This window comes from Octopus bimaculoides, chromosome 3, assembly GCF_046866305.1.
Source record: "Octopus bimaculoides isolate indiv1 chromosome 3, ASM4686630v1, whole genome shotgun sequence".
NCBI classification, from domain to species: Eukaryota; Metazoa; Mollusca; class Cephalopoda; order Octopoda; family Octopodidae; genus Octopus; species Octopus bimaculoides.
In genome coordinates this window covers 47248973-47274379 of record NC_142930.1, presented here as the reverse complement: position 1 = coordinate 47274379, position 25407 = coordinate 47248973, and the positions used below count along the sequence as shown (strand labels likewise).

At 38.2% G+C, this 25407-nt stretch overlaps 1 protein-coding gene across 1 annotated transcript in view; it reads right to left on the bottom strand.

The window, feature by feature from the left end:
• LOC106882854 (cAMP-dependent protein kinase catalytic subunit PRKX) overlaps positions 1–19957 on the bottom strand; it is a 139685-nt gene extending 119728 nt beyond the window's left edge. The window contains exon 1 of the mRNA XM_014933657.3: positions 18354–19957. Within this exon, the coding sequence (XP_014789143.1) occupies positions 18354–18480 (127 nt within the window). The 5' untranslated portion in view covers positions 18481–19957. The remainder of the gene's footprint in view (positions 1–18353) is intronic.
• Positions 19958–25407: the final 5450 nt, after the last annotated feature.

Below are 25407 nucleotides of genomic sequence, written 5' to 3'. Positions count from 1 at the left end.
CCATTTTTGTCCTTGTTCTTTTGCCACGTCATGTACCCAGTTATGTATCTATATGTACATGTGGATGAACGTATATACATACATGTACGTATATATGCATATACTCATATATTGTTTATATATATATATATATATATATATATATATATATGTGTGTGTGTGTGTGTATGTGTGTGTGTGTGTGTGTGTGTTCATATAATGATATCTACCAAATGTATTGGTAAGATAAAACGTAATCGTTACCAAAATATCAAAAATTCGTCCACAAAGGTCTATAGTAAACTCCTTATGAATCGATCTCCTTGGTTATATATCAAAAAATTTTAATAAGAGCTTTGACACTAAATCCATATATATGAAAGTTTATTACCTATGTATACATTTCTGTATAAGGTCACATTCAACTCTTAATTCAAGTTAAATAAGTAAATTACCTTACACATCCTCAGGGTAAAAAGTAAACAGTAATATATATATATATAAAAACAAATAGTAAATGAGTATATGCATATATACGTACAGGTATGTGCATACCGACATCCACCTGTATGTATAGGTGCATATCTGGGTACAGGACATTGCAAACAAATGTAGACGAGAAAACACACAAGCCACATAGAGAACATTCTACTTCATCAGCTACCCACGTTTTAACACCGGCGTTTCGACGAGCTTGGGCAGGATGCATTGTTAAAACGGCTCATCCCATGGACCGCAGATTAAATTTGTATACGCAAATTAAATCTTGCCATGGAGGAATGTAGTGGCGGACAAAAAACAAGACAGGAAAACAAACAGAAAAGGCTTTACGGCCAGACGAGAAAAATTATGTGTGTATGAACGCTGTGAAGCACGAACTTGAAAGGGACGAAGTGGTTCTTGTGTTTGCTCGGCGATAGCCAAGGAAGAAAAGGATTATTGACCGGAAGCATGTGACCATGCCGGTGTAAAGGGAAGAGAGAGAGTGGTAGAGGGAGAAGGCCCTCTAGCTTGCAAGATTTGAATCCAAGTGATTTTTGGATATGAGGTGCAGCTGAGGCAATATTCAACACGACTCACAACTGTGTGTCTTTACTGAAGGCTTCAAGTGAGCTTTCAGTAAAATGAAAAAGGAAGAAATAGTTAAGGCATGCACATTATTTTGTAAATGGATTGAACTAGTTAAGAAAGCAAATGGTGGTTACATTGAAATGAAATAAGTGTTAAACACATCACAATAAATTGGCACAAATATAATAAAACTTGCAGTGTTTGATCTTTCCGAGTTACACCAATTATATTAAAGATATTTAAATGGTCCCAATTTACATGTTATACCCTGTATATACAATTCTAGTTTGTTCATACTGTGATGCCTAAACCTAGAATAGGGATACGATATCAATAAAATCTTTGGAATTAATAAAAACAATATCGGAGATGATCTTCCTTTTGAAACCACCTGATGAAGATGTCAAAGAACAAAGCAATAAATCTGTATTGATCAGCACACTGAGAAGGTGGAATACAAAAAGAAGACAAAAAAAAACCGGACATATCTACATACACAAACACACAAATGGGAAAATGTCAAATAGAACACAAAGACTAAAGAGAAAAGGAGATGAGCAAAGTGCCTGTTGGAGACCCTTTTTTACCCCTCAGAAGAGGTACCCACAAGCATAACCAACAAGTCATTCGTCTCCCAGTTTCATTACATGTCCTGTTATCTCTGTTATTATTAATATGATTAGAATGTTAACAGAGCAGAACACAGTTGATAGGAAAGATAAGTACTAGTGGTAGTTGTGTTGGTGAAGAATATAGTGATGACAGGAGATACTACTGGTGTCTGAAGATAATACTAGTGTTGGTGGTAAAGACACTGTTGTTGGGGAAGGATACTGGCAGTGGGTGGTTGTGGTACTGGGTCGTTGTGGCAGTAGAATTGCTGACGGTACACAGTAATAGTGGTGGATCATTACAAAATATTCTACCAGAGACAGGCAGGAGGATAAGCCACGGCTGCTATTTGCCAAATAAGAACAGATAGATAGGTGTAGGAGGTGGGAGATATAGGAGATAAAAAAAAATATTGTATGTGTGTGTTTGTAGAAGGTGGTTACACTAATCATTACTAACATTATTGCCCGAATTACAACCATACCACGACCATAGCTACAACAATAACAAATATTTAAGCCAAAAATTCCTTCTCTAAAATATACAATGTTGAAATCTGTGCTGACAGAACCCTTGTCAAAACACTGAAAGGAGGAGAGAGAGAGAGAGAGGGGGAGAGGGAGAGAGAGAGAGAGAGAGAGAGAGAGAGAGAGAGAGAGGAAAAACTTCAATCAAGCACAAAGATGAAAAGCTCAAAACACAAAAAGCACATCTTATTTTAATGGGCATTATGTCCGTCTGTTCCCTCTTCATGGCCAGAGAGCTGGACCAATAGTTACGATATTTTTCAGGACAGTCGTCAGGAAAGTTTTTAGCATTAAAAAGTCAGAAAGTATGATTATTTCATGAATATTGATTTTTGAATTGATAGACCACCTTCACATCATTATTAAAAATTCACAGACCACAAGTAACTCTGGATTTTCATCCTATAGTTCATGACCCCATCTAAGTGCATGTAAAACATTGTACACTAATCGGTGTAGAGAAAAAAAAAATCAGCGCTTTTTAAAAATGAATTATTGAATTTGATTACTCATGGATACCTTACCATATTTGTACACAAAACATACACATAGCCTCCTCACTTTCTGTAATAGTACTCAAGTGTGGCATAAAAATAGTTTGCCAGGTGACTAGGCTAAGCATATTGCATGTATTAGAGAGTGATAATAGTTGTTCAATGGTGACCAACAACCTACAGGCAAAATGAATTGGATGATGAATAATCTTTTATCATTTACTTGTTTCAGTCATTAGACTGTGGTCATGCTGGGGCACTACCTTGAAGAATTTTAGTCGAACTTATCAACCCCAGTACTTATTTTTTTGTAAAGCCTGGTACTTATTTTATTGGTCTATTTTGTCAAATTGCTAAGTTACAGGGATGTAAACACCAAACTGGTTATCAAATGGTGATGGGGACAAACACAAGCACACACACACACATATATATATATGTATGTAAATATATATACAATGAGCTTCTTTCAGTTTCCATTTACCAAATCCACTCACAAGGCTTTGGTCAGCCCAAGGCTAATGCTGAAGACACTAGCCCAAGGTGCCACACAGTGGGACTGAACATGGAATCTTACCACACAGCCACAATTGCAACTATAATTTTCAAATATCATACACCTGCTACAGTAGATGAATGTTGAGAGGAGTATAATATTATTGCACACTCTATGAATTCTAGTGTAAGGTAAGCAGGTAATGTTCTTTGTATAAATTAATTTTTATTTCTGATGGGAATTGCTATTTATTAACCTTTCCAACTTGATTAATTTTATAAATGGAAAATATGTTTCCATGATTTGAAATTTGCTAATGTAGTAAATTTATAATAATTGCATAATATACCAAATGCCAAATTGTACAGCTTATAGTCACAATTTTGAAAAATTATTATGTCAAATGTATAATTTTTCACATGACATATAGTGTCACTGACATTTGATTACTGATATGTAATTAAGTCAATGATGATTTTTAGTCTTCAAATTAACCTTGAAGTCAATACTGGCTTTGGCTAATTTTCTTCATCAAAAACTAATAATGTTAACACTGTTTTACAGTATGAGATTTGTAAATATTATGATTTAATTGAAAATTACATATTACTATTGATTGATATTCCATCATACAGCTACAAATAAGTCTGGTAAAAATTCAAGTTTTGGAAGACATTCAAGTGATTTAGCTAAGATACATTACTGTTTATGATTTAAGAAGTATAGTAGTCCTTATTATAAAATGGTTTATATAAGTATGTCTATATATGTAACTGAAACACTAACAACCTGCCTTCTTACTCATCCTCTTTAAGTAACTCATACCTCATAAAGTTTCTCACACCAAACCACCTCTCTAAAGGAATGGAATAGAAAACATAAGAGAGTTTAAAAAAATTTTTTTTTTCTGGCAGCCAAAAGTTGTTGGCACTCCGTCGCTTACGACATCGATGGTTCCAGTTGATCGGATCAACGGAACAGCCTGCTCGTGAAATTAACGTGCAAGTGGCTGAGCACTCCACAGACACGTGTACCCTTAACGTAGTTCTCGGGGATATTCAGCGTGACACAGTATGACAAGGCTGGCCCTTTGAATTACAGGTACAACAGAAACAGGAAGTAAGAGTGAGAGAAAGTTGTGGTGAAAGAGTACAGCAGGGTCCACCATCATCCCCTGCCGGAGCCTCGTGGAGCTTTAGGTGTTTTCGCTCAATAAACACTCACAACACCCAGTCTGGGAATCGAAACCACGATCCTATGACCATGAGTCCACTGCCCTAACCACTGGGCCATTGTGCCTCCACTGGCAGCCAAAAGTATCTAAGACTAATTTGTTTTATTGCAGCCTAAAGAAAAATATATATCACATATATTTTTCTCCAACAGAGGTGATTTTTATGCATGTTAGCAAATCTCAATGTTCAACAAGGGAGTATCAACATAGTCACTTGACATGCTGCAATGAGCAGGCCTCAGAGCACACCCTACCATCTGTAGTTTTGGCTTCATACTCAATCAATAAACCAAGAAATAGATATCTCAAACAATGTAGATCCTGATGTACAGAAAGATGGTATGGTCGTGACTGGAACACCATACATCAGAAGTCTGATCAACCAGAGTTTATCTAGGGCTAAACAAGCTAACATGGTCTGCATGATTGCTTGACCAGCAAGATATATCATCCAAGTTTCCCTCAAATCACACCCCACCGTCTTAAATTTTAAAAAGATACATTAGAAAATATGGTCCTGTGTAGTTATGGCTTCACTCTTAATCAATAAAGTCAACTCGGGTTTTGTTTTTATTATTCACACAAACCAACCAATGAGTTTTAATTCGGCAACTAGAAACATTATCTTCATTCAATTTGGGTCACAGCTTTTTGGCTTCCTTTATTATGACCAAACCTATGATTAAAGACATGTCTTCAATCAAAAATGATAAGATTAAATTCTTTGGCTATATTTTCATATTCCAAAGAACACCACAGACAAAATATATCTGATTTCAGCTGCTGCAGAATTTGTTTCCCAAAATGAGAATAGCCAAAAGAATTTCAGCAGATTCTGACTGGTTGGATGGTAAATTGAGTTGAGTTATTAATCAAAGTATCATAATTACAACTATCTTTCTCTCTTAGACTGGCAACCTGTAATTAATATTTTTTCTATATACACATCACAAATTTTAATCAATGCCTGTAAACCACCCAGTTACAAAATAATAAAACTCATACAAAGCATATGTATAGACATGAAAATATGCAACTCGTGTATATTTTTCATGTCTGTAGTTAAGCGCAATATCATCTTTTAACATCAGTTTACATTAGGCATGTCAATGAGAAACATAAACATGATTAAATAAATCTAAAAACATAGACAAGTGTTTTGACCATCATTTCTGAAATGCTTACCACAAATTTTTATAAAACCCCTTCCCATCACCTTGAAGACAGTTATGCAGTGTCTGCACAAATATGCACAAATTTATACTAATTTAAACAAAAACAAAAAATAGATATATAACTAGATTTCTGTGCATGTGTGTGTGTGTGTGTGTATATATATATATATATATATATATATATATATATATATATATATTGTTGTTGTTGTTGGCACTCTGTCGCTTACGACGTCGAGGGTTCCAGTTGATCCGATCAACGGAACAGCCTGCTCGTGAAATTAACGTGCAAGTGGCTGAGCATTCCACAGACACATGTACCCTTAACGTAGTTCTCGGGGATATTTAGCGTGACACAGTGTGACAAAGCTGACCCTTTGAATTACAGGCACAACAGAAACAGAAAGTAAGAGTGAGAGAAAGTTGTGGTGGAAGAGTACAGCAGGGTTCGCCACCATCCCCTACCGGAGCCTCGTGGAGCTTTAGGTGTTTTCACTCAATAAACACTCACAACGCCCGGTCTGGAAATTGAAACCACGATCCTATGACTGCGAGTCCGCTGCCCAAACCACTGGGCCATTGCGCCTCCAGATATATATATATATGTATATATATATATATATATATATATATATAGGGAGAATTCACAAAAAAAAAACAAAAGACGAAGACAGGTGGTATGGACAACAAACAGATGTATTAGTTTAACGCTTGGGAAGTGAAAAAGTATTTAACATTTCAAGCCTATGCTCTTCCACATAAAGGAACACAGAAAGAAACAAGGAGAGAGAATAAAGAATGTGTAGTGGCTAGCGATCTATCATGGCGAATGCCGGACAGAAGGGTCACATGGGAGAGCTAGAAAGAAGGGGAGATAATAAAGTAGTGTTGATCAAAAAAACGATGGTGCGCGTGCATGTTATAAGAGAGTATGTATGTGCGTGTGGAAGAGGGCTGGTGACCTTGATGCGTGCATGTATGTATGTGTAGGTGTGAAGGTGTGGGGCCGGGAACTGGTCAGTGCTAGTGTGTGAATGGTGGTATGATGTGATGTGTTGTGTGGTATGGTGGTGTATGGTGTACTGATGTGTGGGGTGGGGGAGGCAAGAGTGGGGAAAGCAAGGGTGGGAGGCAGAGGTGGGGTATGTGGGAGTGGGTGTATGGGATGGGGTGGGGTTACGAGGGAGGGATGCCGATGAAGGGGGAAGGAGAAGGTGGGTAGGAGTGAAGAAAAGATTATATATATATATATATATATATATATATATATATATATATATATAATTATATACAGTAATCCCTCACCATATCGTGGTTTATTATTATAAGCTTACGCCAATTCCTACATGATGGTGTATTGCATTTATAATAAAATGAATATATACAAATAATAAAAATAATAATAGAAAATATACAGTACTGTTTCTACTTCACAGATTTTCACCTATTGTGGGAGGTTTTGGAACGTAACACCTGCAATAGTTGAGGGATTACTGTATATATGTACATCATGCAGCTCTGTGAATTTAATAATGTTACATGTTTTAGAACCATATTTTGAGTGTGGATGCACACACATGCACACATGAGTGTTTATGGGTATGTGTATATATATATATATATATATATATTCACGCTATTTATAGCATTATCACGCGTTTGAGAAATAAATTTATTTCTGTTCTTATATATATATATATATATATATATATATATATATATATATATATATATTATATATATATATACATACATATATACACACACACACACACACACAGACGTACATATACACACACACACACAGAGATATAAACATATGCATCTGCACACACACACACCTTTGTATTTCTTTCTCATTTATCCCCTCTAATTGACATGCACTGTTTACATGTTAATATGATGTATTCACTACTATCTTCATCTATTTATCTCTCTAATAAAAGTTCATCTTTGCTCTCTTGACCTACACAATGTTTCATGTTACCTACACCACTAACAGAAGGTTTCTCTCACATTTATTTCAAGCACTACAACAAACAATATGAAGTGCAATCTTCTTTTCTTCATTTATTTTTATGCCACCATGTTTTTACTGGCTTTCTTTTGGCCATCTAAATAACTAAACTACACCTCCCACTATAAATGCTTTTCCCCAATCCTTCTTTACCTACCACAGCAGCAACTCTCTAAAAGTTCCCTTCAAGAATATGTTATTCCTAAAGACATTAAACACTACGAATCTTCAAACTGAATACCAACCAAATCAACAATCTCAGCTGATAACAATCAGAGATCAAATCATTCAAGATGTAACATAGATGTAAATATTGACAAAATTTTCATCTCTAAAGATGAGGTTAATAGGCCCCAAAATTATAATCTTAGACAAATTTTTTTTTCTTTACATGACAAGCTAAATGTTTCATGTTATATTTAATTTTCTCTCCCCATTCTTTTGTAGAATTTCTGTTTTGCATCTTGTTTTCAGTAGACATATCATACCAGTAAATTTCTTAATACCTCTTTCCTACAACTTCTTAAATTTGCAACACTAACTGCATAAAACATACTTTAGAACATGTTACATTCTTATATTTACATCAATGATGTTCTATTCTCCTGGAAGTTTGAATAACTGATGTCTCACTAATATTGTCTTCTTTGTGGTAAAATAAAATTTCTGATTTTAATTTACAGCACTGTGGCATATACAAATCCTAAGGCCCAGTATTTAGTAATGCAACAATGTAAATAATAAATCATGCTTACTCAATTTCATCCAACATGAACATTATTCTTTCATTTGAAGCCACCAAACTTACCAAACATTTTGCTACATTTTCACATTCACTATCTTCGGTTGCCATTCACAGACCCTACTCAAATACTCTTTTATGTCAGCACACACTCCAAAACTCTCTCATGTCCGCTCAAATATATTAACTGTATCCATTTCTTTGCTTCTCATTAGTAATAGAGTATTTTCTTTCCTAAAACCTACCCTAAATATTATGTACAGTTCTTGAAATATTCCATCCCGTTGGCATCATCAAGCAGTAATCTGCAATACTTATCTAAAACAGTCCAGTACCCCAGCATGAAATATTCAATAACATAAGTTCCACACTCCAGTGGTATAGGGCATGCCAGTGTCATAGACCACATACTGATTCCATATTTTTAATGATACAAGCTCCATTCCAATGCCACAAGCTCCACTCCAATAGCACAAGCTGCATTCCAATGCCACAAGCTGCACTCTAGTTCTACAAACTACACAACTGTGTCACAAACTGCACTCAAAGTCAAGACTGATTTTAAACCCCAATGACACAGGGTATATATACTCCAGTGACATCCGATGAAAAGTAAATAATGAGACAAGATGACGCGGGTTCAATACTAGGAGGATATTAATCATAGGATTATAGGAAATAAAAATAGCCAAAATGAAAACAAAAGAAAAAGGGAAAAGGAGAAAGAGACAAAGAAAGGAATAAAAGACCTTGAAGAAATAAACACAAAAAGTTTTTGTTATATTTTATTTTCTAACTTCAAATGTCACAAACACTAATCTATGATACAACAAACAAAACTGGTGGACTTTCAGTAAGGGTAAAACAATTGATTTGAGCTGAAAGTTTTAAAAGAAGTGAAACAGCTTGTTCAATTACTGTTATTTTACTTAACCATATACATCCCAGGTGGAGATAAGAATGGTGAGTGATAAACAGAGAAAGGTTAAAGCTGACAACTGACAAAAGAAATATTTGGAACAAGACCAAAACATTCAAGACTTTCACAATTGAAGTGGCTGTGTATGAGATGGAATTCTGTAATGTTGTTGGACTTGTAAGGTCACTAGGAGAAACAGAGCTTTTTAACTTGATAGTGAAAAATTTCTATATTGCATTTGTGATTACTCTAGTGGTCAAAAAACTTTTTTTCAAAAATAAGAGTTTGCTGTCTTGGTTGGGTTATTAATAATAAACATTCACACATACACTGATTATATTTTACTTCTATTATTCATCATCATCATCATCGTTTAACGTCCACTTTCCATGCTAGCATGGGTTGGACGATTTGACTGAGGACTGGTGAACCAGGTGGCTACACCAGGCTCCAATCTGATTTGGCAGAGTTTCTACAGCTGGATGCCCTTCCTAACGCCAACCACTCCAAGAGTGTAGTGGGTGCTTTTACGTGCCACAGGTACGAAGGCCAGTCAGGCGGTACTGGCAACGGCCATGCTCGAAATGGTGTCTTTTACGTGTCACCTGCACAGGAGCCAGTCCAGCGGCACTGGCAATGATCTCGCTTGAATGTCTTTACACGTGCCACCGGCACAAGTGCCAGGGCACAGGTGTCATCACGCTTTCGCTTGCCTCAACAGGTCTTCGCAAGCCGAGTTTCATGTCTAATGAAGGAGACAACGTTGGCATGGGTGCCAGCCGTCGAAATTAGTTCGATTTCGATTATTATTATTATTATTATTTTCTATGCTAGGCACAAGGCCCGAAATTTTTGAGGAGGGGACCAGTTGATTAGATCAATCTCAGTATGCAACTGGTACTTAATTTATCGACCCCAAAGTGATCAAAGGCAAAGTCAACCTTGGCGGAATTTGAACTCAGAACATAAAAATAGATGATATACCACTAAACATTTCGCCCAGCATGCTAACGTTTCTGCCAGCTCACTGCCTTTAAAAGAAGTATAATTGAAGTGTCTTTATTTCAATTCATCTCCCACAACAGCTACACATTTTACAATGGCATGGCTACGTGGTTCAAAGGTTTGCTCCCCAACTGAATGGTTTCAAGTTTAGTCCCACTACATGACACCAACAGTATGTGACTTCTACTACAGCCCTGAGCCAATTGCCCTTCCTAACGCCAACCACTCCGAGAGTGTAGTGGGTGCTTGTATATATATATATATGTGTGTGTGTGTGTGTGTGTGTGTGTGTGTGTGTATACACATTTATACATAACTGCTAATGACTGGAGCAAATAAAAGAATATATATATATATATATATATATATATATATATATACACATATATGGAAACACATACACGCACATTACCATTAGTGTATGCACATGTGTTCATTTAGTTCTTTAATTAGTTCAAAACTCTGTTCTGAGAAGATCACCGTAAGAACATATGATAACATTCATAGGAATATATTGTGCGTGCACACATGTTTGTAATTCCAGTTTTAACTTCACAAATGAAATGCTATAAATAGAAAAGGAGGGTTAATCAGTTCACACAGGTGAGACTTTGCATTATAACATTATACATACATATTTGGACATGTGCACAAACAAACACGCACACACAGACATAGATTGTGTAGTTGAATATACATGTATATATTCTTTTTTTTTATTTAAATGTCTTTGTAACATCAAATAAATTGGCTAGTGTTTATGTGTATGTGTGTATGTATTCACACACACACACACATATAAGACAATCATATAAGAAGCTCTTTGCTCTTTACTCTTTTACTCGTTTCAGTCATTTGACTGCGGCCATGCTGGAGCACCGCCTTTAGTCGAGCAAATCAACCCCGGGACTTATTCTTTGTAAGCCTAGTACTTATTCTATCGGTCACTTTTGCCGAACCGCTAAATGACGGGGACATAAACACACCAGCATCAGTTGTCAAGCAATGCTAGGGGGACAAACACACACACACACACATATATATATACATATATACGACGGGCTTCTTTCAGTTTCCGTCTACCAAATCCACTCACAAGGCTTTGGTCGGCCCGAAGCTATAGTAGAAGACACTTGCCCAAGATGCCACGCAGTGGGACTGAACCTGAAACCATGTGGTTGGTAAGCAAGCTACTTACCACACAGCCACTCCTGCTACGTAGTATTTTTATAAAATATCACAAATACTTATCGAATACCCCACAGACTGCATCCTGTCATTTACAGATACTTCTATTATAATCACTTAATCTGATATTGTGGGACCATGGCCAAAGAAAGTTAACTCTCACCAGCCCAACCCATTTAGTCGTGAGCAGGTACCAGAGTGTTGTGTATAGTTCACCATTAATGGTAGTGTGGTTAAAAGGCTCACTTTGCTACCACATGGTTTCAAGTTTCAGTTCCACTTTGTGGCATCTTGGGCAAAATGTCTTCTACTATAACCCTGGTCCAATCAATGCATTGTGATTTGGTAGATGGAAACTGTGTGGAAGCCCACCATACGTATATATATGTGCCCTCATATATTTGCCACAACTCCTGTTACCTCCCACCCCCAGCAAACTTCTATATTTCTCTCCATCATTTGCTACAGTCACCTCAATCCTGCCTACTCACCCAATCCAAACTTCTATATCATCTCACCTATTCTCACCACCCCAATATCATTCAAAGGCATTTCCTGACACATCTGTGCCCTCAGCTCTTTCACTATCGCTCTCTTTACCTTAGTCTCAAACTCACTTTCCTTTCTTTTCCAATTGCGGTATCCATGTATTAACTCTACAGTAAGACACCTATCTTTGTCCCTCTGTAAAGTGGTTGGTGTTAGGAAGGGCATCCAGCTGTAGAAACCAGGCCAAAACAGACAATGGAACCTGATACAACTCCTGGGCTTACCAACTCCTCCTGTCAAGCTGTCCAACCCATGCCAGCATGAAAAACAGATGTATGATGATGATGATGATGACAGACACACTGAGAGACAAACAGAGGGATATGTGTTTGTGTGTCTGTGTTTTGTCCCCTACCACAGCCTGACAACCAGTGCTGGTTTGTTTACATACCTGTAATTTAGCAGTTCAACAAAAGAGACCAATAGAATATGCACCAGACTTACTGGGATCAATTTGATAGACTAAAAACCTTCAAGGTGCAACTTCAGCATGGCTGTAATCTAACGACAGAGGCAAATAAAGGATAAAAGATGAATGCTGTTTGAACTCCAACATTCTCATGGGTTTCAGTTATGATAAAAGTACTAATATCACTCAGCTTTCAGTTTCATTACTCACATCCCAAGATGTACAGAATTGCTCAAACAAACTTTATACTAACATGGGAACATGCCTGACAGTCTGTCCCAGGAAACAACCAGAATGCTCAATGGATGATTAATTGCCTCTGTGCCACAGAGGTCTGCAAAAGCAAAACTGACCCAAAAAGCAATTCTATAACAAACCACATAGAAGTGAGTAAGAGATTCCCTATGTAATTGAATCAAGCAGCTCAATCTCCTTTAATATACCCACTAGTGTTTATATTATAAGGATTGCAGAACTGTAGCTCAGTAGTATAATCAATATTAACCAGATTGTTGTTGTTTAGTCTTACCTATAACCATTCCAATATTTCCCCAATACAGTATAACTAGGACAACAGTATCAAGTATATCCTGTGTTTTTAAAACTGGTAGCATATGACTAGAGGAAGCTTTGGCTGCTATTTATAGCAATTTAAGACAACTATATAGAGGCTCCCACACTGGCTCACATGAACCTGGTTAGTTTTGTTGATATTTCTCATTTGCAATGTCTTCATATTTTGTAATTAATAGAAACCACTGTGAAAAGGAAAGTTGAAAGTTTTTTAGTTTTTTCTTTTTCATGTCTAGTGGCATTAAGTGCAGTAAACAAAAGGCATGAAGAGGAATTAACAAGAACATGTTTCCTACATGTATGTATCCGGGACTTGGTCTTTGTTGATGCAATAATGCTAACCATAATGAAAGCAGAATGTATAGATAAAAATGCCTATTACATGGCCAATTGAATACCATAACTAACATTAAACAAATGGGAGGGAGAAGGGTTACTCAACAAAAACAAATCACATAGCCATGACTACCAACGTCAAACGGCAGAAACAAATCAGAAAAATTAATTACATTTCTTAATAATTAATTAATTATCCAGCAGGAAGATGCTTCTCACCACACACACAGTAAGAAGCCATTTGCTACACAACACTAATTAACAGCCACAAAAACTATAACCCAGTATGCTCTCACTGATTTTGCTATCCCAGCTATTGAGAGCTCTGCTCTTCTATAATTGTTAACTACCGTTTAAATCCCTCACCACCATATAAATCCATCCCTGCAACATGGTCAACAAACTAACTAAAAAATAGCAACCAAATTTTCTTCAAAACATGCCCGCCATCTTAAGGACATTAGATAATGTCACCCTAGGTAGCTCTAAGTCTTAGCTGGAAGGTTTTCCTATCACAAGACTGGTCAAGATTCATCAAGAGCTAAACAGCCACTAAGCTCTCACTTAACTTATATGCTTTGCTTGACAATGGTGTACCTGAGAAAATTTCCCCTACCATTATTTTAAATTACTGAATTAGTGAGTGGTTCTCTGTTTAAATTCTAGATATTTTCTTGAGAACTAGTGTGGTCTAGTGAGTATGTAACTGGACTCTTGTTTATAAGAATTAGGGGTTAGATTGCCAACCTCAAATGCACAAAATATGACTGTTAGTGGTATGTTAGCACAGCAGAGTTAACAAGTCAGTAGTATGACCAAAACCTCCTGGCATGAAAAAGGTTATGTTTAACAGTGGACTGCTATAACCTCTTTTTACACTTTTTCCCTTTGCTCCACATGACAAGAATTATTAATGCCTATGATTTTTCTTTGTATTATGTTTTAATTGATTTTGGAGGCGCAATGGCCCAGTGGTTAGGGCAGTGAACTCGCGGTCATAGGATCGCAGTTTCGATTCCCAGACCGGGCGTTGTGAGTGTTTATTGGGCGAAAACACCTAAAGCTCCATGAGGCTCCAGCAGAGGATGGTGGCGAACCCTGCTGTATTCTTTCACCACAACTTTCTCTCACTCTTACTTCCTGTTTCTGTTGTGCCTGTAATTCAAAGGGTCGGCCTTGTCACACTGTGTCACGCTGAATATCCCCGAGAACTACGTTAAGGGTACACGTGTCTGTGGAGTGCTCAGCCACTTGCATGCTAATTTCACGAGCAGGCTGTTTCGTTGATCGGATCAACTGGAACCATCGACGTCGTAAGCGACGGAGTGCCAACATAATTGATTAACTCTTTTGATACCAACTCACCTGAGATTGCTCCTGGTTCTACAATACAAGCTTCCTGTTTTAAGGTGATCTGAATTAAAACTATATCAAAATCTTATGTTATATTCCAAATACAGCATAATAATGACAAAGTTATTTTTCCTAATCCTTCACTATTTTTGAAAGTAATTCAAATATAGTGTATTTCAACTGAAACATGGTACCATTAAGTTTACAAGTACCACCACCATCACAGTTGTACTTTCCAAATACTCCTTTTCTAGAACACTTGCTGTGCAGATTTTCTTTCCACCACCAGCACCACAACACCTACCATCAATACTTCAACCTAAACATCTGCACTCGAACTTCTCAGTAATAGAGCTACCACCTTTTCAACAGGTATGCATGGAGAGAAATTTGATGAGGTGGGTTGAGGGGAACAGCCCTACATACACAACTCATTGACTTGAAGTAATGGACATATAGTGTTGGATTGCACAACTAAAGACACAGCAATAGGCTGAAAATTCATGCTTTATGTTATCTCAACCATTTTAGGTCGCACATAAAAAGCACACAGCACATACTATTAAGTGGTTGGCATGAGGAAGGGTATCCAGCCATAGAAACCATGCCACAACAGACAGTTGGAGTCTGGACAGCTTCTTGCTAGCCAGCTCCATGTCAAACCATCCAACCCATGCCAGCATGGAAAGCAGACATTAAACGACGATGCTGATGTTGATGATTCTAGGAATAAAACTAATGTGGTCCAGAACTTCCCCAGTCTGGTAACTTTGCTGCAATACCTGGTGTCTGTTTATTCCCTAGAATTAGGTCAACTATTCAGAATAGCAACAGAATACTTGTGTCAGTGATAAATTGCTGCTATATCCAAAAAGGAAAACAATCAACTGATTAGCAAAGATTTTTTTTTCATCAACATGCTACAACCACAGATCACACATTTTTCTCTATGCCTCTTCTACTTCTACAATGGCTTCTGCTCTATTAAACTACCCACACCCATACAACAGTTCTGTCTATTCTCTCAGCATGTTTCACCTTCCAAATTCACTCAGCATAACTCTCTGAAATTCCCACTCCACTCATACTTTTCCTACAGATGTTCAAACCGTACATCAGTTGCATGAATCTCACCAGTTTGAGGTACTCAACTCTCTGTTGATTTACTTTCAGTGGTTTCATCCATTCGACTCTAATCATATATAAATATGTGTCTCCTGAATCTCTGGAGAGAGGCTTTTAAAAATAATGTTCTGCTGTATCTCAAACAGCATGGTTATAGTAACCCTGATGTCCTACAATATTATGCTTTTAAAAATGAATGGTCATATGGTTAAGTTTACTTCACAATAACAAGGTCCTTGGGCAAGTGTCATTTACCATCATCTCAAGTCAACTCAAGTCAGATAAGTGAAATTGTGTAGACAGAAACAATACAGGAGCTCATTGGACAGATTGTTTCTGTAATTCAATTGTCACACTAATTCTGCCTGAAAATTATATTAACCCTTTAACATCTAAACTGGCCATATCCAGCCAGAATATTCTACCTATTCTATGTTCAGACCAGACAGATCTGGTCTCTCACATCTATCCTAAAATATCATTCTAAAAATAAACAATCACATCATTGAAACTTCAAAGCTATGAGATAATGTATGATTAACTCAAAACAATGTGAATAGATAGATAAGCATTACATTTGACAAAGTAATTTGAATGCTTAAGAGTTAAGGGTTCAACGTGTGTGGAATACTCAGCCACTTACATTCAATGAACAACTGATTCAGTTGATTGGATAACTGAATCTACATCTTTGAAACTGATGAAGATCCATTTTCTTAGCTCTAGTTTTATAACCATGAGTACAAAAAGCATAAAATTCTCTGAATATGATGCCAGGCAGTTTAACATTGCTATTTTTATTAGGTGCCTTGAACAGAGTTCATTTTGTAGTGAGTATTTGGGCCAGGTCTCCAGTTTAAGGATAACATCCTCCCATCTTTCTATCTGTTTCAGAGGTCTTGAAAAACACAAAGAGCCATGAGTATTGCCCTGTTCACTAAAAACAAAGCAGTCTCAAGTAACTACTGCTACCAACAGATAGGTAAAGTGAATAGGATACAGAATAATATTCCTGCCCAGCTGGTTATCTTATGCTATGTCCATCCAATTAGACTGCTGCCTGACTATGTAAGTCAGCTGGAAGGATTCTTCTGCCACTGGCTAAAGTAGGTGACATAAGAAGCTTTATAGCAGATGTACAAGTTGAAAGGGACAGCAGCTGTCATTGTGGTGGTGGTAATAATGGTTCAGGTTGTATTTTGGCATGGCCAGATGATGTTGAGGGGATTAGGTAAAGGGATATGATTTTGGCAGGAAGAAGTGGCTACAACTACTACTACTACTACTGCTGCTGCTGCTAGTAGTAGTAGTAGTAGTTGTTGTTGTTGTGGGGTAGTGGTGACTGGTGGCAGTAATAGTGACTTGTTTAACAGTAGAGGTTTATGAGGTAGAGGTGGTTTTGTGGTAGCAATGTGATATTTGAGGCGAGTGTGGCACTGGTAAATGTTAGTGATAAGAGTAGTTAATGTAGTAATAATAGAAATAGCGGTTGTAGTAGTAGTAGTAATGATGGTGGTGAAGCGCGTGGGGTCGTAGGAGAACTATATCTGTGATGGTAGCAGTATTAGAAGGAGTGAAACAAGTTATGTACTAGGGTTGTTGGGGTGGGGTTAGTGATAGCGATGTTGTTATGTAGTCCCAGGTCAACCATGACAGAGCAGATCGATGAACTAAGTCGTTCAAACCGTGACCATATCTCCGTATATCTGGAATATACAGGCGAATTTATTCTGATTTATGATTAAAGGGTACGCTTTGAGAGAGACTTTTACTACTATAACTAGCAGGTCGATCGACCAAACAGGGGCTCCTTCGTTTGTGTTTTTGCTGTTGTTGCCCAGATAAGATCATTTTCATCTTTATAGGGAGTTGTATGAAGGCCCTCATTGTCAAATGTGTCCTTTCATTTAAGACAGAGTCATCTGAGGGAAACTCAGCTTCTGTTTTTCATAGGTTTAATGACCACGCAGATGATCTTCGTTGTTTATGTTAAAGAAGTATTTGCAGTTGGAAGTGATAACCAGGAGGACCGGCATAAAAAGTTTTGGCATGAGGTAACGAGAAACTCTCTTCGTTAGTTTAGTTCGTGCAATGACAGAGTTTATCTTCTATCCCTAGAAAAAAATATAAGATTTGCTGAGTCGATCAACTGTAGTGAATCTCCACCACTGTACAAAATTTGACGCGATATTGGGTCGTGACGATAGGCAACAACAGTACAGAAAAGCGTCCAGTCAACTAACTGTTTGTCAAAATCTCAAGCCCTCGCTTAACACACATTTTATACAAACCCACCAAATGTAACACAAGTTTTCTGTATCACTTTTCAAAGCCCCTTTAGATTTCAGCTATGGACCTTTAAATTTTAATTTAGCTGTCTCCTTTTTGATATTGCATTAAAAACACCGGACAGAGGTGTGCGTTTGTATATACATACCCGGCGTGAGAGAGGTTAGCGCGCATTTCATGGAAATGAGAAAAACGGAATTATTCGCTCATTAATCACCAACCAACAACAACATATACATATTAAATAAGACAGAACTTACCAATAGTTGTTAAAAAATCGTATTTTTCCAATTTGTTTCCGTTTTTCTCATCGTCTTTGTCAGGTAAAGGTGCATCTTTCATGGTAGATCCATGTTTTCGAAGGCGAGCCACTCTGGCAGATGCCATGGCTTTCAAGAGTTATTTCCTTAATTGTACACACTTATATTTTTTACCCCCTTCGAAAGGGAAGACACAAACAAAATGTTACAGTAATAAAATGTATGTGTGGGCGCGCGCGCGTGCGTGTATATGAAAATTGAGTGTACCGGAAAACTTATTTATGATCGGGCAGACTATAAATTCGTTAATTTTTTTGTTTCAATTAAGCCGGTACTGTGAACATCCCGATGTAAATGAAGTAATGGGCCACCTACTAAAAAGGAACTTCCAGCAACAGTCTCCTTTCAAAACGATATGCTTGTTCACAAACTAACACAAATAACACACACATTCATACACATCCATCGATAAATATACATACATATATTTGTGAATATAACCAGTCAGCAATACCTGAACTTTCTGTTGCACAAACCGCAAGGTGTAGGGGCAAGTCTAATTCTAAACATTTTGATATATCCGTTATTGATGTTGTCACCATGTATGTGTGGTAGGTGAGATGATAGTGATGTCGGTGACGTGAGTGAGGAATGAACCCCAGTCGCTGAACGGTAGGGAGGGAGAGTATGCGTGTGAAACTTTCAATAAAGAGAAAGAACCTGGGAACTTTTCCAATGTTTGATATTTTTTCTTTCCTTTATAGTTGATGTTGTTAGTAGTGACGAAAGAGTTGATTGTACTTCAGTTTTCCATTTGTGGACCAGTTTGTTCAGGGGTAAAATTCAATGTTAGTGTGTTTACTGTTGCTTTTAAAACACGTACAGAGGAAAGGAGGTGAGACAGGCAAGACTATCCACAAAACATTGTACAGAATTCACAATCTGTACGTCTGGTGCTGAGGTGGGTATGAACTAGGCAGAGAATATGTTAGTAAGAATGTGTCAGTGTTTAAATATATGTAAATAAATGGTAATATGCTTGTGTGTGTAGCGGGAAGCGATGTGTATGTATAAGAGTGTAAATATATATACAGCTGAAAGATGTGTGTTTTTGTTTACTGTGTAAATCTATGTATGTGTGTATAGAGAAAAGAAATGTGTGCGTCTAACAGGTCATTGCGCTTGTTGATCTAAACCCATCCAATAAACAAACTGTAAAAGGGGGAGAATAGAAATCAAGAAGGAAAGAAAAAGACAGGGGATGAGTAAGAGCAAATGAAGGAGAAGCTGCCTGGGGAGAAAAAGACTAGTGTGTGATTGAGAGAGCGACAAAAGGAGAGAGGAATACAAATAGTGAGAAATAAAGAGATAGTGAGAGTAGTGACTATATAAAGTTGTGTAAGTAGAAAGACGAGAGTTTACTAAGCTGGCAGTTGCGTGCGAAAGGAAGGTAAGAGAAGACGTCCTGATTGCAAGAGATCAGGGCAGAGTGAGAGAGAGTGAGTGTCTGAAATAAAGGAGAGAGAAGTAGAAAAGAAAACAATTTACAATAAGAAAGAGAGCAAATTGTTTTCTCCCGCCATCGCCACAAAAATGTTCAGAACAGAAAATAAAGAGATGCAAACAAAAAGAAAGAAGCAAAGAGGAAAGAGTATATGGTGCAAGAGAGGAGGGGAGGATAACAAAGAAGATAAAGAACGAGTGACAGTTCACTTCGAGAAATATAGTGAGCGAAAGGAAATGAAATAGAGAGGAGATGGAGAGAGAGAGAGAGAGAGACCGTTCGCTGTTGACACGGCTACTATCAACGCTTTACTACGGAGGTGAGGCCAGTACGCAATGTAAGTGCTAGAAATTGCGACTTAATTTCCCTCATATCAACACCATACTGCTTTAAAAGAAGGACATATTCGATAAAGCAGTCCTAAACACGTTATGTCCGAAAAAGATAATGTTGTCACAGCTGGCAGGCCTAAGATCCTATGTCTGTTCGATCAACAACTTCTAGTTAAAAGGGGGGGGGGGAATAGAAAAATCAGAGACAGGAGATACACGTAGTCGTTACCATTATGAAGAGACTATCGACCAGTAACAAGTGTGGACGAAGGAAGCGACAGCTATACCAACACCATGTTAGTATATCAAATATCTATACTACAATCATGACTAATATAGAAAGAGATAAGGCTAATGTCGTCCCCATCATTGCAGTCACCATTACAATACAGTAACAACGTCTCTACCACTGGTATACCCATACAAACATTAGTAGTACTGTGCAAATAGCAGTGGAGTGGGGAATAAAGAGAAGCCTCATCATTATCTCCGCCGCCTTCATTACCAACATTATTCTTTTCTACTCTCGGCACAGGGCTCGAAATTTTTGGGGAGGGGGCCAGTCGATTAGATCGACGCCAGTACGCAACTGGTACTTAATTTGTCGACCCCAAAAGGATGAAAGACAAAGTCGACCTCGGCGGAATTTGAACTCAGAAGGTAAAGACAAACGAAATACCGCTAAGCACTTCGGCCGGCGTGTTAACGATTCTGCCAGCTCGCTGCCTTTCATCATCATCAACATTTATTGCAAAGGGAAAGCTCCTCCTCCGTATATTACACAATGGTTTCAAATTTTAAATTTTGGCATAAGGCCAACAATTTCGGGGCCGGGTGTAAGTCGATCGCATCGACCCCAGTATTCAACTGGTACTTATTTTATCGACCCCGGATGAAAGGCAAAGTCGGACTGCTGCGGTATTTGAATTCAGAACATAGCGACAGACGAAATGCCGCTAATTATTTTGTCCGGCGTGCTAACGATTCTGCCAGCCCGCCACCTTATCGAACGTTACACAATATCACCACTAATACAATTTTTGTGTCTCTATAGACCAGAGCTTATCCTGGTTTCAAGGCTAAGCGACTTGTAGTATGGGACTCCCCACTTCCCCGAAAGGGACAATACTAGCTACTACTGGTACTCATTTTAGGCTGAGTAAACTGGAGCAACTCGAATAAAATGCTTACGGAGTTTACGACCCTAAGCCCAACTCCCTAACCACTTGTCCACACTTCTTTTCATAACACTAATCCCACCACAAAAAAAAAAAATTATCCTCCCTTTTTAATTTTACAACAATGCCCACCACCACCCCGATATCATTATACCGAGAATCACACGACTGTCACCATCATACACCACTACTAACGAAACATCATCATGGCAACACCACCACGGTAATTACCTATTTGACAGTTGTAAAATCGAAACTGATTTAGTTACAATTTCATTTTAGCTCGATTAGCATATCTCGTGGACGCCCTGCTGATCCTCGTTTTATTGTGAATCCCAAAGAAATACAGATCAGCCGATAATCAATGAAAGACATATAATTACGACACTGACTCGGTCTTTGTCAGATTCAGAGACTTGTATTGCTTGGTGTGCTAGGCGTGGATTGTTGAAGAATTTTCACTTGTGCCCAGGGCAAAACTTAATTCAAAGTCTCACATTTTACCTCACTTTTTTACTCGCTGTTTGCATCGTGCACCAGTTATAATTATGAAATGTTTTATTGAAATAAACCTTTTGGATCACTATGATTTTACGAACGTCGTTGTTGTTGGCACTCCGTCGCTTACGACGTCCAGGATTCCAGTTGATCCGATCAACGGAACAGCCTGCTCGTGAAATTAACGTGCAAGTGGCTGAGTACTCCACAGACACGTGTACCCTTAACGTAGTTCTCGGGGATATTCAGTGTGACACAGTGTGACAAGGCTGACTCTTTGAATTACAGGCACAACAGAAACAGGAAGAAAGGGTGAGAGAAAGCTGTGGCGAAAGAGTACAGCAGGGCTCGTCACCATCCCCTGCCGGAGCCTCGTGGAGCTTTAGGTGTTTTCGTTCAATAAACACTCACAACGCCCGGTCTGGGAATCGAAACCACGATCCTATGACCGCGAGTTCGCTGCCCTAACCACTGGGCCATTGCGCCTCCTTTACGAACGTCACATAGGAAATTACCTACCACCACTATTATTAACATCAGAGAAAAATAGGGAATAAAAGAAATCTATATGCCATACCATCACCTACCTCAGGGTCCTACTTTTGTTTTATTATCTTTGAAAGAAGTAACAAAATAATGTGCAGAACATCATCACGTAGAGTTTTCATGGTGATGATGGTGAAGACTGGTTGTGTTGATGTGTTAAAGGTGATAGTACCTATGTAATGTAATGTCATGTCTTATGAAATCACTGTTCGAGGCTGTTAAATCATACACTGCTAACATTTAGGAAAGCTTGTGACCAGGGCCGATTGAAAGTAGCAGTAACTTAAGCAGTCATTCGAAGTATCATGTACTAAGAAGCACATGTTTTGCGCTTCGGATCTGCAAAATAAAAGAGAGAATTGAAAATAATACGCCAAATAAACAAATATTGTGGTACTTTTTCCAACTCAGTGCTCTACGTTTAAATCCTGTCGAAGTCAACTTTGCCTTTTACGCTTTTGGGGTTGATAAAAAATGATCCGAACCAGGGCGATGGATTGGCAGAACTGTCAGAAGCTTGGGTGAGACACCATTTGCTCATTGTGTTGATAGAAACGACCCTGACACTAAGCAGTATTGGCCCCAAGTTGACGGCCTTTCTCTTGGTATCATGAAGGGAAAACTTGCATGCATGAGCAACAGTTAGTCTTGCTCAAAAAATCTTGCCTAGGCTTATTGCATACGATTATAGATGCATAATCAACTTTGACTGATGGAGGTCCTACACACTCGCTGGTTGTTCCCCTTGTGAAATTTTTAAAAAAAACTTGTACAGGGACCGGAATTCAACTTGACTGTATAATGGAACTGAAGGTTTAAATACCTGTGGAGTTTCTCCTCCCATTATAATTGTTTTGTAGTTTCAAGGAGCTGGAACGGGTCGCCGATTTATGACGTCCGTGCGAAGCGAGGTGATGAGAATGGCTCCGTAGTACATCACACGGTCGATACAATAAATGAAAATAGAACAATGCATATACGTACCAGAGGAAAATAAGAGAGAGAGACAACCGGGTAGAATGTTTAAGGAAAGATTTATTGATATGTTAACATGTGTGATTGTGTGTGCGTCATATATACAGAATAATAGACAGACCGTCATAAGAATAATATGTATGCGTGTGTATGTAGGCATAGACGTATGCGCGTTGGCGATAAAGAAGAGACAGTGAAAGAGACTATAGCCATCGAAGTGAGGAGTAAGTTCATAGACACAAGAATCATAAACACCAGTTCGTAGTCAATTGTACGCGGTTGTTGAAATACTGTATCAAGAAGTTGCGGCGATGATGCAGAGCCGGCTGCAGTACAGGTCACACGTGAGTTGTGGCTGTGATGCTGCTGCCTGGGTCACTTGGTACAGGAGTTCTCGCAGGTTGTATATTCATTGTTGATCCATGGTGAAGTAGTTCACGAACAGTGCAGTGTTGTAACCGGGGCGAGTTGCTTGTTGAGTTGTGTACGTAGAGAGATGTTGACGTTAGGACGAATGGTGGCGGCGGAGATGGAGGTCGCTGAATGCTGTTGGACGAAGTTGATGAGTCTCCACGTGGCTGCCGTTGGAACTGGCGGTGTCTTGTGTGGTCAGTGGCCAGACTTTAAAAGGTCTGGAACCGAATGACATCGAGAAGTTAGGTTTTTTATAAGGAGTCGTAGGCTCAGCTGAGGTAGAAAACAGGCTGTCACACGTGACCTTATTTGAGGGCTGCGATTGGTTGGTTGTATATTGGCGCGCGATAGCGAAGAGACAAATTGCGCCAATACCAACCAATCAGAGTAGTGGACACAGCAGGGTCCAAAATGCGGCCAAGGCTAGCTGTTATCTACTATGTTCGTATGTATGTGTATATAATAGAGAGGAATTTCACTCAAGTGTACGCTACAACTGTGACACCAGCATCCCTAGGGCCAGACCTGAATACCCCTAATACCTCATCAATAAAATTCCACTCCTCTTTTAATGCAATAAGAAAAAAACAATAACCACTACCATCGAGGGTCCAGATCTCAAGAAAGTTTCATCAAAATAGGAGCACAGGATATCTCATGCGTATCATTCCTCTGGATTGATTTGGCACATATAACCCAGAGGCACACGAACTAAAGGAATATAGAATAAAGTGTTCTAACTAGAAATAATGGAATACCAATAATACATTTGAAATGTTGCCCTCGGAGTTAACTCCTGCACTATCTCTTTACTCCCACGTGTAAGAATCAGTTATTAGAGTCTGTGGGGAAAAGCAAGCTAGTTACAATAATGTACCAGGTGTCAATGCAACTGAGTATATTTCTTTAATTTGCAAATCCGGTGCATTTGGTGCTCAAATTTAACTTCTGAGAGTATGTACTGCATATATGAACATACACACATAAATAGGGGTTGGTGGTGCAAAAGCAAGTATACAGTTATGAAAAAAAAAAAAGAAAACGCGTACAATACTCCTTGGCTGTGTGGTCTTGCTTCCGGTTGAAGACTTCGGTCGTGATTTTTGCGCTCTGTGAGTTCTCATTTTTTATTGTTGAAACTGTTAATTATTGTAAACTGTTGTTGAAAATTTATTGTTGAAAATTGTTTTTGTGAACTGTTGCCTGTTTGCAGGCTGTGTTGGACAATTTTATTCCTCGGTTTTCCTGTTTGGCCACAGTCAAATGACTGAAACAAGTATAAGTATAAAAATATTATAATAGTTATGATAAATGTATTATTATGATTAATGACACTGAAAATATCAAAAATGGGACTAAACGTGCTAGTGATACAGTATACCTACTTTTGCACCACCACTCCCTGTTTATAGAGAGAATGATGGGAATGTGAATAGAAGAGATGATCGAGAGTGCTGCAGTGTTGGGTATGTAGACAGAGTATCTGGTAACGAAAAGGAAACCTAGTCTTTAGGATGCATTTCTCTAGCTAACTAGCCTACACGATTTATCTCTTACTAAAAGAAAAAAAGAAACGTTGAGGCTCGCGCTGCAGGCTTCACATTTAA